We start from the raw sequence: 19,807 nt of genomic DNA on the forward strand, positions 1-19,807 counted from the left end.
TTAGCACAGTGCACTATAGTTAATAAGGATTAGGAAAGAGTTCCTGTAGAAAAGAGGATTTTAGTCAGCTTTTGAAAGAAACCAGGGAAGTCAGGAGGCAGAGAAAGGAGGAAGAACATTCTAACGAGGGAGCACAGCCCGTGAAAGTGCCTAGAGTTGAAAGAGAGAGTGTAACAACATCAGAAAGCCACCAGTGTCACTGGACATGGCCAGAGAGGGAAGGTAAGGTGTAAGAAGATTGCAAAGGTAGAGGGATAGGGAAAGTCAAGTTATGAAGAGCTTTGAATGCCCCAAAAGAATTTTTATCTCATCTGATAGGGAGCCACTGGAATTTAGTGTGTAGGGGATGATATGGTCAGAGCTATGTTTAAGGAAGATTACTTTTATAGCTGAGTAGAGAATAGACTGGAATGGGAAGAGCCTTGAAGCTAGAAGACCCATCAGCAAGCTATTGCAATAGTTCTGGCATGAGGTATTGAGAGTCTGCACCAGGGTGGCCACGGTACCATAGGGGAAAAGAGGGCATATATATGAAAGCTGGTATAGAGGCAAAATTGACAGACCTTGGCAATGGGTTAGATATGTTCATTGGCTAGACTTCATTCAGAGATGAATTTAGTAAAGGTGCAGGGTTTAAATAACTGCTTTAAGTTTAATGCCACCATCCCAGGAACTGAAATAACACATGGGAGGAGATGCCTTTAACTCAGTTTGGGGAGAGGGATACTTGAACTTCTATTCTTGCTGTATCTTTTTGAGTAAATATTTCTTTTAAAGCTCACTGATGTTTGATTGGTTAGATGATATTGGGGCACTGATTGGTGGCATCTCCAATATTAAGGAGTTTATTATTATTTCTCACTAGTTAGATGGCAGTAAAGAGATAACTAGTAATTGATACTGGGGAGAACACACCAGAATAGTGGCTTGAGCCATTATCGTTAGAAACACTCGACTGCTCTTCAGAGATACCCCTGGAGTCCTGAGGACAAAGATCCTCACTATGGGGACTCAACTTGTCAGGAAAAGTGAGAATTGAGATAAGAACCCTCAGAGTTTGTAAGGGATATGATAGCATAGACATCTTTTGCAATTTCATTGAACACCTTTAAAGTTTCTCTGTAGTCTGTCCTTTACTTTCTGTGATTATCTTAAGTAGACTGGGCTGGTGGTGGAAAACAAATTCCACTCTCTCCCCCACTGGAATGTGAACTTCTTGAGGGTAGGGATTGTCTTTTGCCTCTTTACCTCCCAAGCACTTAGCACACTGTCTAGAACACAATAAGCAAATTTACAAATAAGATCAATTTCTTTGAAAAAATTTTGCAAGGTCAAAGGCTTTTTTGTTGTTTTGTCATTTTCAGTCATATCTGACTCTTCATGACCCCATGTGGGGTTTTCTTGGCCAAGATACAAGGGGTTTGCAATTTCCTTCTCCAGCCCAGTTTACAGATGAGGAACTGAGGGAAAGAGGATTAAGGAACTTGCCTAGTGTCTCACAGCTAGAAAGTGTCTGAGGCCAGATTTGAACTCAGCCTGGCACATGATTCTAAGCCTGGCACTCTCTCCACTGTGCCACCTAGCTGACCAGGCTGAATGCTTTTGTACTTATGTATTACTTTGCCCATTATCAACTATAAAATTAATATTTATTGACTGACTCCATCAGTTTGCCTTCCTAATTTATAATGTTATCCCATTAACTCATTTATTCATCCCGTCTCCTTTCAATAAAGTCTACATACTCAGACCAAAACTGCAAGAATCGGTCTCATTCATCCATGTTTCAGTGCTGTCTATGGGATCAAGTTTGCTTTCATTCATTGTGCTTATTTCAGTGTCCATTGTTTCACTGAATAAAATATGCTCAAAGTGCTTGCCCAGGATCTGAAACTCTGCTTTCCCCATCCCTATAACCTCCTCAGGTACTGGTAAAAAGTATTGGCACTGTATCCAAGCGACTGCAGCCTGTAATAAATCCAGTATCAGCACTAGGAAATATTCTTTTACCTTCTAAATATCTTGCACTGTGTTCTCTGACTACATTACCACCTGGGATGGCAATATCTCTGCCTCACAAAGGCTAGGCCAGTTTTTCCTCAAAAAATATTGAAACCATTTTAGGGAACTAAAGGCCCAGGACATTGGTATAGCTTCCTGGTGCCCTAAGTTCAAGAGCTTGATAATAACCTGGCTCCCCTCTCAGGCTCAGACAACAGAGTCAAGGAAGCCTCACCCAACTGAATCAATGCAGTATCCTTGATAACTATCTATCGTTTGTTCTTCCCCTGCTATGGCTCAGGAAAACTCCTTATGTCAATAGGCTACAAGCATCTTATTCATTCCAATCTCAAACCTGAGCTACCAGACCTGTCTGAATCAAGCCTGGTGTCTTTTATCATTAGGTATTATATTACTTTATTCTTGATTCATGAAGAGCAGTGTATTTCAGGATGTGAACCAAACATATAAAACTAGAACAGAATATAAAACTAGTACAGTCACCTATTTGTTAAACAGAGGAGCAGATAAGATCACCAAGGAAGAGAATGTAGAGAGAGAGGAGGGTCCAGGATAGAACCTTGGGAGAAACCCACAATCTCTTCCAGCTCTAACGTTCTATGATTCTTCAGTTCCATGGTTCTATGAGTACACAGAAGGCAAAGATCAATGCACATAACAAGGACTGGTTAGGGACTTGAGCTGAGTCCTGAAGTATGACATGGATAGATAAAGAGGAGTGAGGAGGGCTGAGAGAATGGAATGACCGTAGGAATGGTCAAGGTGCTCCCCAGAGGATAATGAATGGAACAGAATCATTTTGAACAGTGATGGGAAATAAGTTTGTATAGATGGGATTAGATAATGAAGGCCCTTGAAAACTGGACTAGAGAGAAGGTAATAAGGAATTACCATTTTTTTAAACAGATGAGATAAAATAAAAACAATGTTTTAAGAAGACTCACTTGACAGGCTAACCTGATTTAAATTTCACATTTCAGAGGGTACAATGGACCATTTTGAAGGTCCATCTCCAGATGAGTTTAATGAATCATCTGGCATCATAAAAATGGGTCCAATCCTTTCTAGAAAGATATTCTGAAAGCTATTCAGATTTCTGTTTTGCTTTGAAATAAAATGCCATGAGTAATTTTTTTTAGCATAAATTTCTAACAGGAGAAATTAGTGTCTGGAGTTTTTGCCTCCTAATCTCATTCTGTTGAAAAAAAGAAACCAACCATTGTTAATGGCTTATAATATATATTTCTGTTTTGTCTTCTTGGAAGGTCAAAGTTCTTTACATTTACTGTTTAGTCTCCTGAGACAGATTAAAAAATAGTAACATCTCTAAGAGTTAGTAAAAGAAGCAGGATTTTGAACAGTTGTTTTCTTATTTTTCATTCTAGTGCTTCTCATTAAACTGTTCTTTAATACACAGAGAAGAAAGAAGTCAGGACCATAGATTTGGAGCTGGAAGGGACTTTAGGGACCATCAAAACGAAACTCCTCATTTTACAGATAGGGAAGTTGGAGCCCAAAGTTATGTGATTTGTCCAAGGGATCGTGAGGGGAGTAGCAGAGAAATTCGAGAAACATCAAAGGCACCTGTGCCTCTTCTGGCCTGTGTCAATGTACCCTTCAGGTAACCATATATACCTCCCACGTGTCATTTTCCTTTCCAGCTTTATTCCATATCTTTTCCATTATAACCATCAGGTCCAGAGGAGAGTGACCATATGATCTAGAAGAATGGAAACCATGCCATGCAGGAACTGGGTCAAGGCACAGGAGCTGTTAAGTCTGGACAAGGGAAGACTTAAGGGATATGTAATGACTTCTCACATATTTGGAGACCTGTCATTTGGTGGTTTAAATTTGCTGTTCTTTAACCCCAAAATCACACTTAGTAGCAATATAATAGAAGCTGTAGAAAGGCAGATTTTAGTTTTTTTATGAGGAACTACTTCCTAGCTGTCCAAAAGTGAAATGGAGGGAATCTGGACATATTACTGCAGATACTCCCTCTGTCAGGGATGCTGCAGAAGGGAGTCCTGTTCAAATTTGTGTTTTTGCCAAATTGTTTCTATCAGAGGACCTGGGTTCATATCCTGCCTCAGTCAACTTTGTGACTTTGGTTAAGACCTCTCCCTTTTGGCTCTAAATTTGAGACACTGTGTATTTCAAGGTCTAGTTACCTGCTTCCTTCTTCTTCTTTTTTTTTTTTAAATAATTAACTTGTTTTCAGTTTTCATTTCCATAAGTTTTATGCTTCCTTCTTTATGAACCTTCTTTAGCTCAAGATTTATGATCACCATTTTATAATTATCGAACTCATTCTACTCATCCTATGCTAAGCAAGTTAATTCTGTAATCTAAAGAAAAAGCTCTCAAGGCAGTCACAAATTAGTAGATAGCTGTGATTATAGAAAGTGTTAGCTATTTTTAAAATGGTGGTTTACAATTTATTTCTTATTTAGTGTTTGTTGTGTTGTAGGAAAGAAATCTGGGGAAAATAGGTGGCCTAGTCTTTGCGGGACAGGACCTTAAGGAGATCAATCAATCTACAAATATTTTTTAAGAATCTACTATGTGCCAGTCTCTGAGGATTCCAAGACAAAACTGAGTCTACCCCACAGTCTGTAGGTACAGTTTATATATAATATGTACACTTGGAAATACATACAAAATAACCATACAAGACTTCATACAAAATAAAGGAGGCACTAATAGTGGGATGGGGATGGGGGATTAGAAAATCCTCATGTATGAGGTAGAGCATGAGCAGAGTTTTGAAGGAAAATCAGGGTTCTAAGAGCTAGAGGTGAGGAAGGCAATCATTCCAGGTATACATAGTCTAGCTTTCCAGGGTAGCCTGTGGAAAAGCACAGTTATGAAAGATGGATGCATACTTCCTACTCAGGTATGTAGCCACCTCTTTAGAGAAGAGTAAGAGAAAATTTAAGAATTCAGCAAAAGGGTAGTGAATTTGGGGGCAGCGTGCAGAGAGCACCTTTAAAATGTAATTCTTATTTTATGAAACACAGGAATGTCTCCATCTGCATATTTGGTGGGTTTGGATGGGAGGGTAGGACACTTTATCAGAAATACTATACTTTTCTTTATAGGATGACAATGTGTTAACAGGGTGAAAAGTTTCCGATTATTATCAACTCCTCCAGTGTTTAAAAGTTACCCAGTCAGGATGTGACTGTCCCAGCAGCCTCCCTGCTTAAGTAACTTCTAGATTAGACCCAGACCCACCTTCTTTCCAGGATCTTCTTAATCATTCACCACTCTGGAGGGCCTTACCTTCATTTTCTTCCCCAGTCACCACCATTTCCAGGTTTATAGAATGTAGCTGCCATCTCTACCTCTGGATCAGGGAAGCTGGATACAAAAAGTAGAGTGGTCAGTATGTGGAGTGGCATTCAGGCAGGTGAGAACAGGGCTGAAATAAGGTGACCAAGATAATTTCCTTAGTTTCTTGTGATCAGGAGGGGGATATGCTCAGGGCAGGATTATTCTAGTGTTCCCAGTTCTTTTTCTTTCACTACTCATGCCCCTCCACCCCCAAACTCCTGACTTCCTGTAAGAGAAAGTCCTCCCACTTTCACGATGGAAGTACACACTTGGTCTGAAATTTTTCCCAAGAGCTATGTTGGGAATTTATTATTTTGTTTTAAGCATTACTTTTGTCTCTCTGATGTCTTTTTAAAAAAGCAGATTACATACCTAGAATTTAGGTGAATGAGGAGATGAAATCACTTTCCTCCCAGTCCAAGAGAATGCAAATCAGAAGACTAGTGGGCTCCTAGGTTAAGAAGGAGATAAGACAGAGCTGCAAGGGACCTAAGAAAGAAGGTGGAAACTGAGCGAGAAACACGTCCCCCAAGGCATGGCTCTGCTCAGGAATATAACTCAAATCCCTAGATGCCCTAGATGTCCTACATACAGTGATAAGAGTACTGGTTCTGGGGTCAGAGGATCCAAGTTCGAATTTTGTTTCTGTTACTTCCATTAGACTATGAGCTCCTTGAGAGTCAGGAACTATCTTTTGCTTTTCTGTGTATCATTAGTACTTAGCACAATGTCTGGCACACAGTAGGTGCTTAAGAAATGCTTAATATTTATTGACTTACCGTCTGTCATTGGGCAAACCTGTTCTTGTAAAATGAGGAAATTATGATGACATCTAAGTTCCCTTCTAGAACAGACACCTGACCACAAGCTTCCCTTAACTTAAATCTATAACTTAACACTCTTTGCAGCCATGATTTTTAACCCTCTGATACTTCCAGCTGTAAAACCACGATCATGCCCTAAAGAGGACTTCAGTCATTGTGAGGAAAGGGAGAGGGATTAAGACTGGACCCATGATTTCGTTAATAGAGACATTTTCCAGAGGGGAAAATTCCCCCTACCAATGCAGGTCGGCACTCCCTCTCAATTTATAGTCTCAGAGTTGAACTACATACAGCACTAAGGGTCATACAAATAGCGAATATTAAATGCAAAAATTTGAACCTGTTTCTGCAAAGGGAAAAAATATATATGTACACATATGTATATACAGATGTACACATATGTATACATACATAGACACATATGGACACACATGCTTATATGTGTTGTGTGTGTAGAAACATATATACACACATACAGAGAGAGAGAGAGAGAATGAGAAATCATGGATAGAGGTGCTGGACTTGGTGTCAGAAAGTCCTGAGTCCAAATCTTGCCTCAGCTAGTAATCTCTGTATAACCCTAGAAAAATCTCTGAGCCTGGCTCAGCCTCAGTTTTCTCATTTGTAAGATTTCTCATTTGCTATTATAATAGCACCTACCTCCCAGGGTTGTTGTGAGGATTGAATGAGATATGATATATGTACAGTACTATGTGAATGCTAATATATATGTACACATATATGCCCACATATATACTTTTCTCATAAAAACATAACTAGGGAAGCTAGATTCCAGTTAGACACCACAGCAGTGAAGAGTGTTAAATTATAGGATATACTTGAGGGTTAGAGTTCATGTACACAGCTCAGTAGAACAGTGGGTAGGGTGCTGAGTCCTGGTGTCAAGAAGACCTATTCAGCCTCAGACACAACTTTGTGACCCTGGGCAAGTCATTTGACCTCTGTTTGCCTCAGTTTCCTTCTCCGTAAAATGAGGATAATCATGACACCTACCTCCCAGGGTTGTTGTGAGGATTAAGTGAGACAAAAATTGTAAAGTACTTAGCACAATTGGTAAGCCCTGTATAAATGTTAGCCATTATTACTATGCTTATTTTCTGGAGGTTTTAAAACTAGGAATAGGACAGACGCTTATCCTAAATGATTTAGGGATAATCCTGCGGGCCAGCCAATCAGTGAATGGTTCGATTTCTCAAAGTCCCTTATCCTGTTACCCTCTCCCGCTTCTACAGTGCAGTGGAACACCCTAGGGTGTGTATTTGTTGTCCGCATTTATTAGTTCAGGCACTTACTAAATGCTTGGAATTGACTGAAATCTTGAGTTTCCTTTCTCTCCCCCCCCCCCCCCACTCCCCTCCCCTCAAGATCTCCGGAACACAAAAACGCAGTAGTAAAGGGAAGAACTTCCTTCTCAGCTCCCTGTTTACAACGGGGTCAGGTCCGGGAGGTCAGAAATCAATATGCCCTTCTAAGACGCTGGCCCGGCCAGGGAGTGGTCTGTTTTAGGGGCCACGCCAGGACCCCTCCCCTCAGGGAGAGAGGGTTAATTAACAGAGGAGAGCCAGGGAGGGGCTGAAAGGGAACTCCTCAAACTGTTGCCACAGAGGGAGGCTCCGGAGACATCAAAGCGGAGGCAGAGAGGAGCCAGCACCAACGCAGCGATGACCCGCTTCGGCTGCTTCGGGCGGCTCCAGCTGTGCCCGCTGCAGGCGCTGCTGCTGCTAACTTTCTCCGCTCCAGCGACCCAAGCAGGTGAGAGCGCCCGTGCCCAGGGGGAGCCTCGGGGGGCTGCGGGGAGGCGAGCACAAGATGGGAGGAAGGAGATGCCCAGGCCTGGAAGAAAGAGGGCTGCAGATTTTCTGCTTCTGGCGCAGGGGGTAAGGTGGCTGACCCATACCTCAGCTGCGGCTCTTCATTCTCTCTCCCAGGGCATGGAAGGCTCCGGGTCTGGGGGAGGACAGCAGGCAGCTAGAACCCCTTCGCCCTCCCAGATCCACGTTGCGTACGCCCGGCTCCGCGCCTCGCTGCCAGGCTGCAACCAGTGGCACAAAGTTTATTTCTAGCTCTTGTTGTCTTGGGTGAATGCCATGAAACGGGTTTCTTTCTGCCGAGAAAGTGTGGCGGGCACCTTCAGCTTCTCCCATTCTACTCATCAGCCTTTGCTTAGACGCAGTTCTGTCTCTAGCACCCTGAAAAGTTGGCCAGAAGTCGTGGTACTTAGGAAGCTGCCAAGTTTTCCTAATCGAAGCATTACTTAGCCGGGGCAGCGGGGGTTGGCTGTACAGCCTCCAAGGGCATCTGAAGAACTTGGCCACGTTAGCCAATACAGAAATCCAGTTTGTGCGCAATTGGAACGAACTTTCGAGGACGACTCGGAATTCAGGCAGGCTCTCCTACTAAAAGGGTTAAACACACTGCCCCCTCCTTTCCCCTCTCCCGCTCCCCAGTGTATTTGAGGGGTTTGTAGCTCCTGATCCCAATGGAACCACTTTGGAAAGGTGGAAGGCTTTGGGGCGGATTCTCTTTGCTTTATTTCATAATCTAATTTGGGTGCTAACCTTGCGCAAGAATGGGGTGGAGTGCTAGGAAGGTGTTTTCATTTTAATTTGGGGGTGGGGGGCGACTTTTGTGTCTTGAGCCTTAAAATACCGTGTCTCCAACACCCTCTAGAGATGTTATTTCCTCTTTTATCGACTTAAGGCGAATTCATTTCTACTGGTCTCCCATTAAAGCAATCTCTGGTCCAGTCCCCGTCCTTGGCCTTTACTGGAGGGGTACCACCCACACCTTCCTCCAGTTAATAAACAAACATACAAGCGAATGAAAGAATGAATGAATCGACTTAGTGTACTTCTCCGAGCGAATCATTTGGAGAGTGGGGGAATGCAGATAAAAGGAAAGGGTGACTTTTGATTTCACAGGTGCCGGGAACTCCCCGTTAGGGGAACTTCCCCACCCCACCCGCATGCATATCAGCCACCACTGCAGTTTTTAACCTTAGAAGGCTCTGAGAAATTGTGTCATGTCCGTGTTCATTCAACCACTAAACAAGACTTGAACCCTCCTGTTCTGAGATCAACTGTCTAGCCCTCCCACTGATACATCTCTGTAACTCTTTACATGCTATTTGATTTTAGGTACTGCCAAGATGACTTTGGAAGTAGGTATGTCAAGGGAGGGTGGAGATTGGCCCAGAAATGGAAACAGCTTTTGTGCTATTGTATCTCCAGTGGAGGATTATATGAAATGTGAGGGCAAGTGGGAAGCGAGGAAGGACTAACCATTATTTGTCCACTCACCTTGCCTCTCCTTTCTTTGCCGCTGTGCTCTTGGGAGATAGTATTGAACAGCACCCATGAATTATCCAGAAGGATGTTTTCACTGTATGTACAGTTTGGGGAGGCAGGGGGAGAGTTCCAGAGAGCATAGGTGTGCTGCTTGTTCTCCCTAGGATGAATAGTGGGTAAACGAAAGGTTGGCATGTTGGGAGATTGAGGTGGACTTTTAATGCCAGGTAGGGTTAGAATAGGTGGAGAGAACTAGCTGGCATTTTCGACAGGAAAAATGAGCCGGGTGTGTGGACATGCCAGCTGATTCTGAAGGTATGCCTCAGGGTACAACTGCTTCTCCAGTGGCAATATTGGCAGCACAAAAACTAACTCCTAGGCAGATGATCCTCCAGGGTTAGGGAGCTGGGATTAAGTAGTTTTGTACCAAGTCCATGTCTAAATGGGCAGCTAGGTGGCACAGTGGATAAAGTTCCCAGGCCTGAAGTCAGGAAGACGTGAGTTCAAATCTAGCCTCAGACATTTGCTGGCGATGTGACTCTGGGAAAATCACATAACCTGTTTGCCTCAGTTTCTCATCTGTAAAATGAGCTGGAGAAGGAAATGAAAAACCAGTCCAGTATCTTTGCCAAAGAAAAGCCCAGATGGGTTCAGAAAAAGTCTGAAATGACTAAACAACAACATGTTTAAATAGTGTTCTTACAATGACTTGTAAAGTTGCGATATTCTTGAGGAGGCTCAGGTAACCTGGATGCCTTCAAATTAAGGATCCACTTCTGTGATAGTAAAGCCCTGGGAGCCCTTTCTCAGCAGGGGTACTGAAAAATGACTAAGATGTGTCTGGGATCTTTCATGGAAGCAACCACTGGAACTTTTGCACTCAGAGTAAAAGTCACTTTGTATAATCAATCTTAGAGGACAGCTGAGTGGCCCAGTGGATGGAGACTCACCTTCCTGAGTTCAAATCTGGCTTCAGACACTTACTAGCTGTGTGACCCTGAGTAAGTCACTTAACCCTGTTTGCCTCAGTTCCTCATCTGTAAAATGAACTGGAAAAGAAAATGCAAACTACTCCAGTATCTTTGCCAAGAAAACCCCAAAGTGGGATCACAGAGAGTGAAACATGACCACAACAACTGAACAGCAAATAGTCTTGTAGGATGTTTTACATCTCATTTTATCTCCTGTAATAAGAAGCAACTGGGTGGGTACTGGGCCTAGAATCAGGAAAACCTGAGCTCAGATTCAAAGTCAGACACTCATGAGGTATGTGACCCTGAACAAGTCACTTAATCCCAGTTTGTTTTAATCCACTAGAGAAGGAAATGGCACACCACTCCGGTATCTCTGCCAAGAAGACCCCAAGTGGAATGACAGAACCAATAAGGTGAATATTCACCAGTCAGAGCCTGGGGTCACAGTGGTGAAACTTTCAGTTACAGATCTATAACTGAAAGAGACTGGGAGAATAAGCCACATGAAAAGGAGATTAGCAAAGAAGGAAAACGTAATGAAATTGAATGTTGATTATAATCATCAAATTTGACCCTGGAGAAAAGTACCTCTCTCCCTCTGTGATTGGGGACTATGGGTGTAAACTATCCCATATACTCTCAGATACTGTCAGTATATCAGCTGGTTTTGCTGAATTGGTTTTTTCCGTCTTTTTAAATCTTAGCTACTGTCCAGGAGGGCAAAGGGACATATTCAGAAATCAGTGTGAGATAAAAACAGAAGGTATCACTTGGTATACTAAATAAAAAGAAAAGGAAAGAAAAACTATTTTTAATAGGCATTTGCTCCAAGGAGAAGGTTGGGGTTATACAACGTTACAATATCCCAAAGATAAATTCAGCCTTCTTTCCTCCTCTTATTCATTCTGGCCCCAGTTTATCATTCCTTTTCACCCCTAAGTTTCTGTAGTGATAGACAAGCTCTCTGGTTCTTCCTAGTCTGGAGAAGAGGCATGCTTCAGCTTTTTCTTGCGTGGGCAGTTAGGTCAAATTTACTCAGTAATTACTTGTATCCAAAGAAGGGCTCCTCTGTTCCTGTCTCTTCTTGAACCACTCAAACCAGATCAAAGACCAAAATATCCTTCATTAGGACTTGAACTGATTCACTCAGGATTTTAAATTTCTTTCACAATGATTTACTTTTACAATTTCTAGTTTGATGAAATATATGAACTTCCTCTGACACAATAAGGAGAAATATATTCCCCTATGGTTCTGCCTTAGGAAACTTCCCCTATTTCAATTCTGTTGTTTTTTTTTTTTTTTTCACATTTTGGTTTCAGGGTGGGGCTGAATTTTGGGGTTTGTTTGGTTTTTTTTATTTCATTTGGTTTCCTTTGAATCAAGTACATTCAGGCCCCTCATGGAAACACTATTTATATTCTGAAGTCTGTTGGAAATTTTATTTTTAAATATGCTCCTAGAAAAGCTGCCTTAACCATCCTAAGTAGCTTCTATATTATTCTGCTAAACAAGAATTTATTTAGCCTATTAAAGTATGGAACAATTAGTAATAATAAATTGTAAGGGTTTTTTAGTCTAAAGGGTTAAAATCTATACAAACCACGTTCATGTACTAGTCATCCCCAGGAAAATGGTGAAAGCTCCATTTGTTACGAAATTTGACCCAAGCAAACCAATCAAGAGACTCATTCCTGTCCTGAGATGTATAATTCAGTCTTGCTAAGGGGGATGAGAGTTCTCTTGCAAATTCAATAATACTTTGGGTGTATGGTTATTTAAAAGCAAGGATCAACATGCTCTCGCGCAGGTACGCGTCTGTTCCCAAATGTAATCTAACTTGTCTATAAATGATTCAATGAGGCTGCTAAGGAAAAGCCAAAATCCTAAGTTTGGCAAGACATTTAATTCTATCCAACAAGCATTCACTGAGTATCTACTATGTGCTGGGGGATTATTTTAGGTATTGGTGATAAAAAGACCTAAATGAAACTGTCCTTCTATTCAAGGAGTTTACATTATATTGTGGGAAAGCAGTATACATGCAGGCAGAGCAAATACAAAATAATTTGGGAAGGGTAGAGGTGGTGGTGCATTCAGAACTGGGGAGACCAGGAAAGGCCTCTTTGTAGGAGGTCATGGGATTCTAGATTTAGAACTGGAAGGTGCTTGGAGACTAGGTAGCTTAAAGTCTTCATTTTGAAGATTAGAAAACTGAGGCCCAGAGAAATTAAGTGACACACAGGTCACATGGACAGAAAGTGGGACAGGCAAGATTCTATCTTAGATCTTCTGGATCCAAATCCAACGCTCTTCATGGTATTGTTAATCTATACTTTGGAGAAGGCATGGGACTCTGAAGCAGAGGGCAACAAGGCCACTAGTATTTGTTGCCAGACTGTACGCTAAGGGGGGAGGAAGAGAAAATTTCAGTGCTAGGGGTAGGGAGTTAAGTTAAGGAGGTAACAGACTCAGGAAGCACCACACATATTAATTGACTGAAGGTCTTTTCAGGTGAAGGAGAGAGAGGTCAAGTCATAGAAGAACAAGGAGGAAAAATATCTTGAACCCAGGAAAATGTAAGCTTCTTGAGGCTGAGGATTATTGACTTTTAGTTTTTGTTTTGCTGGTGTCTTACGTAGTACTTTGCACATCGTAGGTGCTTGATAAGTTATTTCTCGAATTAAATATAATTGAAGCAAATCTCAAACAATTAGGCTACAAACAACATCATTTGGACAAGAAAAAGTTCAACACAGGCATGGTAAGATGTGCCAGGGATAACAGAGGTTCAATTCAACTCAACAAGAATTTATCGAATGCCTGCTAAGAAGGCTTAAACATGGGACATCCAGTTCCAAAGGATTTATGATGAGAAATGGTATCCCCCTCCAGAAAAAGGACTAATGGAGTCAGAATGCCGATTGAAGCATAATTTTTTACTTTCTTTATTATTCTTGGTTGCTTTTTTTCTGTTTTCTTTTGCAACATGGCTAATATGGAAATATTTTGCATAACTGCACATGTATAATCAATATAAAATTGCTTGCCTTCTCAAGGAGAGGAGAGGGTAGGGAGGGACTCCAATTTTTTTTAAATCTTTCAATTTAAATTTAACTTAAATTTTTAAAAAAATTTGTTTAGATGTAATTGAGAAAATAAAATTTTAAAAACATTTTTAAAAGGGTCCTGCAACTCTCTGGTGCCCTTGATGTTTCTTTACATTCATTTCTCGTTTTTAACAAATGATCCTTTTCTTCCTTTTTATATAACCTTACACTGTTTCTTCACAAGCAAGGCATCAGTCCACGTTATTGGCAAAAGAGATTCAAGTCCTCACATTTACACCACAAATAATTTTCTCTCAAAAACTGTTCAACTCCTCTCTGAAAATCGTGTTTCTTTAAATACATATATTAACAGGGCATATTTAAATCAAATTCTTTTTCAATTACTTTTAAGTATTGAAAAGTTCATCTACAACAGTGGCAGTATCTTATCTCTCTTGACAGCTAAGCTAAATCTCTTCTTTCCATTCTGGTAGGTAAAAGATGAAATGATTGCGAAACAAGGGTTTGAGCTTCCTGGTATATAAATTTATTAAGCAATACAGGGCTAGGCTTTCCTCAGCTTTGACACTAGAACCCAAATACAGGGAGAGAGAAATACTTTTAAGCATTGAAAAGAATTAATCAAATAACACCAATTAATTAAAAAAAAAATTAACCAGGATACAAAATTAGGTAATCTGATTTCTAATTGGAGATAAGAATAGGGACTTTCTAGGATGGGAAGAACTGAATGACCAGGTACAGTTCCCTGAAATCAGAAAAAGAGGTCCCACTTGCCCCAAGTGAGTGTTTTCAGTCAAAGGAATAAGGACATAGTAACTGATTGACTAGTACAGGACTGGTTTTCATATAAGATATGTGGGTTACTTGAGCTGTATAATTGTGAGAAAATTCCTTGCATCAATCTTCAGATCTTCCTGTGTTTCTGGTTGGCATAACCTAGATCTCTCATTGAGGGTCTCTAAGCAACAGGTAGAGGTGGTCCAGCTTCCCAGTCATGCAGGGCTAGATTCAAACAATGCAATAAAGTTTTCTCGCAATTCCCGTAATTGAATTGAGTTTTGCCACAAGATAGAAATTGGACTAGACCTATAATTGAATAGAAAGGGAACTGAGCCAGCTCCAGAATTGAGTCACAAGATGGAGTCAGTGTGATTCATTCAATTCCTACAATCTCCTAAAGAATCAAATGTTAAATAAAGGGGAGTACCTGTGGTCACCCTTTATAATCGATGAATTGTATTTACACATTTGAACACATTATTTTGAGAGGGGATTCATTGGCTTCACTAGACTGTCAAAGGAGTCAGGAAGGGTGGAAGAGTGGTTCTGGCATGGACTTCCCCAACTTACCTTCTGTCATTTGGACCTTCTCAGTCACCACAATTCACACGATCTCATCATCACTCTCTGCCTCACTTCTTTTGATTTTGTTCTATTATTTCTTGCTGTCTTGTGGAGTCATTAATTTTTGGTTGGTCTCTATGAAAAATTGTTTTAGTCTTCAGAGAGTCCATTTCTTGGGTAAGGTTTACACTTTTTCTACTAAGCTATTTATTCTTCTAATTCTTCCCTACAAAGTTTTTATTTCCTTTAAAAAAAATCTCTTGCTTGATTTCTTCCAAGTGTACATGTAGTTCTTTTGAAAATCAATTTTTAAAATATTCTCTATTTACAGTTGTTACAGTTACTTGCCTCTCCTTTTTGACAATCTCTTCAATTAAAATAATTTTTGATACTGGTTGGTGATGTCTTTGATTTACTCATCTCTAACTTTAGTTCCTGAATTGGGGTTTTGTTTCATAACCAATATCTGCCCACTGCTGCCCTTTTGCTTGGACAGTCCCACGTTGGATCCCTTGGGTTCTTGTGCTGAACACCACCTCTGGAGGTTAAACTCCCTCAGGTCTTGAAAGTTCAGGGAACTGTGTTTTCAGGGCCCTCTCTAGAATCTTAGGACAAAATGTTAGGGACTTCAGAGCTCATGGGCCCAGGGTTTCCTAGTCTGAACACTGAGGAACCTCACTTGATCACTGCTTGCTGCTGCTTCCCTCTGGCTTCAAAAATCCCTACCCAGGGCTTTCTGATCATCCTTCAGCTTTCTTAGGTGAGCTCTCAGCCTCCAGACACAGAGCCCAGACATGTGTCATGACTCTGGTCATGCTATAAAGATCCCGATCACCTGTGCTGGTCATGTTGGAGGACTCTCATTTCTATTGGACATAGACTTCTAGTTGATTTTTTTTGTCATTCCGGGTTAGAAGTCACTTACTATAGTTTCTCATTAGATTTATGGATCATCATTCATTCTGATATGAACTTTAGGTAGTCTGCCACCTGTTCCCACTGTCATCTTGACAGTACAGCCCCAGTATGTACTAAAGAACCAAAAGTTAGGAGATATGTCCAGGACAATGAATGGCAGTGGAAGGCAGGAAAAGATGGTGGCCAAGGTGGAAATTTGATATCCTGTGAAGTAATTATAATGCCATGAGTGGGTCATAACAGAGTTTGATATCAAGATCAAAATCAGAAGTTCCAACCATCCCTTTTCATTGGATTTTAATAGCAGTCTGTCTGATCTCTTCCAACCCTCCTTAATTTTAACTTGATCACACTTAGTCTGGACTCTGACTTCCCTTGAACAAGAGGCAGATGGGCATACTTCCCAACTTTGACAGTCTGGACATCATTAAACGCAAGTGTGGCTTAACTCTAGTCTGCTGCAGTGAGTCTTCCAGAGTTAATGAAAAGTTGGCATTTTCAGTGCCTTAAAGTACATAATACTCTATGGTTGAGTACAGATAACATAGAAAAGACTAAAAAATGATTGCATATATTTTTATTTTTCATCCTTCAGAAATCCATTATGCAACTGTGTATTGGAACTACTCCACATCGTCAGTAGAAGTCAAACATGATTTAGACCCGACTGGAGATGCATATGGTTTTTACAATGACACTATCCAAACTACAGGCTGGGGGACGTTGGAAATAAGAGCTGGTTATGGTGCTAATTCCTTGTCCAATGAGCTTGTCATGTTTGTAGCAGGCTATTTGGAGGGTTACCTCACTGCACAGTAAGTATTTTTTTGCATTTGTATCCCCAGCACCTAGAATAGTGCTTGTTCCATGGTGAGAGGTTCATAAATTCTTGATTGATTGATTGATTGAAAAGTACTTCACTGACTAATGTAACAAGCAGCCATGGTATTAATACAACCCTTTAACACTACCCTTTTACCCACCATCATGGATTTTCATTTTGATTTCCAGTTGTACCTTTTCTCTCCTCACATTGGACATTAAAATTGTAAATGTGGCTATAGTGTTAATATGTTTAAATGTGAAATATTATTAGTATTTTCACCTAGAATCTAGCTGTAGCCCTCCTCATCTACTCCCTTTCTTTTAAAAAATATTAGTTAATTTTTAGTTTTCAACATTCACTTCCATAAGATTTTGAGTTTTGAATTTTTCTCCCCCTTCTTCACCTCCCCCATCCCAAGACAGTGTACAGTCTGATAGGCTCTACATATACATTCATATTAAACATATTTTCATATTAGTCATGTTGTAAAGAAAAATTAGAACCAATGGGAGGAACCATGAGAAAGAAGAAACAAAAATAAAAGAAAACAAATAGTATGCATTGATCTGCATTCAGGCTCCATAGTTCTCTTTCTGGATGTGGGTGGCATTTTCCATCGTGAGTCTTTTGGAGTTGTCTTAGATCCTTGCCTTGCTGAGATCAGCTAAGTCTATCAAAGTCAGTCATCGCACAATGTGGCTCTTACTTCTCTACTCTTTTTCTGTGACACTGCTATAAAGATTTAAGTCAGCAGTTTCCAGTCCTTTCATGTCTAGGGCTCTCTTTTTATTTTCAGGAAATCTTTCAGGCAGCTTTCACATGACAGCAGTTATATTGTTGGTGGTTGTTGATGGGGAAATACACAATGATAAAAAATGACTATGCTTTCAGTAATGTATAATGTGGGAAAGCAAATTAGGTACCTCATAAACTTCAAGGATAAACAACTTCTAGGACAGGCAGCTCAACAAAAGAAAAAGTCTTTCTTACAGGCCAGAAAGAGAGAGAAATGCCAGGGGTTTTTTTTAAGTCAATTTATTTTGAGTTTTCAACATCCATTTCCATAAGTTTTAAATTTTCTCCCCCTCCTTCCCTTCCCTCCTCCCCAAGATGGAATGCAATCTGATGCAAGCTCTACATATACATGCCTCTTAAACATATTTTATCCATTTTTGGAATCACAGTTCTAAACACTCTTTTAATAAGCAAAAGCTCCCCTAGGATGAGACCAAGTGTGATCAATGGTCTAGTTTGTGGCTCTCTTTATCTATCTGACCATTCTGCCTCTAGGAAGTTGTTTGAAGAAATGTCCAAACCATATTTTCCTATCATTTTGTACATGGGAAAATGAAGTAAGAGTTCTTATGTGTACTTAAGTTCTATATGGTAGTGATTAAGAACTATATGGCAGGCCAAAGTTCATTAGGAATAAAATCTAAGAGCCTTCTAGTTTCCTGACTTTGAATCAACATAACCAAGAATAATAATATATGTTAAATTATTGTAAGCAAGTTTTACCAATGTTGTCTCCTAAATTTTATTAAAATAACAAGAATGGAAAATAAAGCTACAAGTCATTTTTACCAATTCTCATCTCTCCCTTGATTTTAAGTGTCTTAGATGATTTGCTCTCCTTTCTTTTTACAGTAATGTTGTCCACAATCTATATTTTTCAACATGTAGTAATTACTTTTTTCATATTGTTGCTGACATATTAACAGATCTGATACTAATCTAATCCCAGGCATTAGAGATTTTATTATGTGACATGTCCAAATATCATGCATCAACAGTCTAAGAACCCTTCCCAGGCTGACCTGCATCATACTCATTATACCCCAGAGAGAGAAACATTGCTCCCAAGAGTTTGTACAACTTGAATATGTAAATAATCTCAATAATAGTTCTGATGAATTCACAGACAGTAAAATCTATAATTAAAAAGAACTAGGATGTTTTTGAAGATGATTTAAGGAGACTAGCCATGATTTTAAGTAACACTATCCAGATGCCACTAGGCGACCCATTAGTGAACTGGAAAGCATTCAAATGCTGGGATTGTTCCATTCAAAACTTATAAAGGAAATGTTAGAAGGGTTTGTACTTTTTTAGTTCTTTAGGAGATATGAAGTTCACAATCAAATTTGCTGGACTATAGAGTGATTAGGAAAAACCATATTTCTAGTGGCCTTTAAAGAGCAAGCTAGGCTATTAAGGGATTAAGACACCCTCAACCTTGGCAGGAAGGTGTTGGACTGTGGAGAGGAACAATCCCAGGGACGCCAGAGGAGCAACCTATCCAGTTGGGACATTACATCTTTTTTGCCCTGATCTACCCTACTTTCAAACCAGGAAGTGAGGAAAGTTATTTTTTGGCCAGAAAAAAATTCATAATATTTTCACTTTTACAAATTGTTGTTTAATCATTCTAGTCATGTCTGACTCTTCATAATTCCATTTGGGGTTTTCTTGGTTAAATTACTGGAGTGGTTTGCCATTTCTTTCTCCAGTTCCTTTTATAGATGAGGAAACAGAAGCAAACAGGGTCAAGTGACTTGCCCAGAGTCACACAGATAATAAGTATCTGAGGGTGGGTTTGAACTTAAGTAGCTTCTGTCATGCTAAGGGCTATTGTCAAGAGAGCAGTTTCTCTTCCACCTGTGGTTAAAGAAGCTGGTTAAGGACTGGGGATTACTGAGAGGGGAAAGCAACTTTTTTCAGTCCTTTGGCAGTTAGTTAAGGAATGAACTGGAGGAATTTCTGTCTGATTTATTCTGTGAAACTATGGAAAATACACTAGGATTAGAGTCAAACTGTGCTGAGAATGTGTCAAAATATGATTTTTTTTATATAGAAGTTTGTTTAGTCATTTTCCATCTTCATGACCCCTTTTGGGGTTTTCTTGGCAAAGATACTAGAGTGGTTTGCCGTTTCTTTCTCCAAATCATTTTACAGATGGGGAAACTGAGTCAAACAGGGTTAAGTGACTTGGACAGGGTCTCACAGCTAATAAGTGCCTGAGGCCTGATTTGAACACACAAAGGTGAGTCTTCTGAACTCTAGGCCCAGCACTCTTTCCACTGCACCAGCCAGCTGCCCCCACAGAAAAGTTAAGTGGACCTATATTGTCAAAGAAACCAACAGTCTAAGATTTAAGAAAAAAAGTTTTTTATACATA

At 40.2% G+C, this 19,807-nt stretch overlaps 1 protein-coding gene and 1 long non-coding RNA gene across 6 annotated transcripts in view; one reads left to right on the top strand and one right to left on the bottom strand.

Moving 5' to 3' along the window:
- Nucleotides 1-8,904, bottom strand: part of LOC140533739 (uncharacterized) — a 38,353-nt gene extending 29,449 nt beyond the window's left edge. The window contains exons 1-3 of the long non-coding RNA XR_011977041.1: nt 8,104-8,904; nt 5,734-5,812; nt 5,311-5,388 (exon numbers count right to left, since the gene is read on the bottom strand). This is a non-coding gene — a long non-coding RNA (uncharacterized lncRNA). The remainder of the gene's footprint in view (nt 1-5,310; nt 5,389-5,733; nt 5,813-8,103) is intronic.
- Nucleotides 2,682-19,807, top strand: part of PLBD1 (phospholipase B domain containing 1) — a 93,820-nt gene continuing 76,694 nt past the window's right edge. The window contains exons 1-4 of one of the 5 annotated variants that reach the window (XM_072653878.1): nt 2,682-2,898; nt 3,520-3,643; nt 7,811-7,958; nt 16,399-16,618. In XM_072653878.1, the coding sequence (XP_072509979.1) occupies nt 7,868-7,958; nt 16,399-16,618 (311 nt within the window). In that variant the 5' untranslated portion in view covers nt 2,682-2,898; nt 3,520-3,643; nt 7,811-7,867. The remainder of the gene's footprint in view (nt 2,899-3,519; nt 3,644-7,810; nt 7,959-16,398; nt 16,619-19,807) is intronic. The other 4 variants (XM_072653881.1, XM_072653882.1, XM_072653877.1 and 1 more) reach the window with 4 other exon arrangements.

Source organism: Notamacropus eugenii, chromosome 3 (genome assembly GCF_028372415.1).
Source record: "Notamacropus eugenii isolate mMacEug1 chromosome 3, mMacEug1.pri_v2, whole genome shotgun sequence".
Taxonomy (NCBI): Eukaryota; Metazoa; Chordata; class Mammalia; order Diprotodontia; family Macropodidae; genus Notamacropus; species Notamacropus eugenii.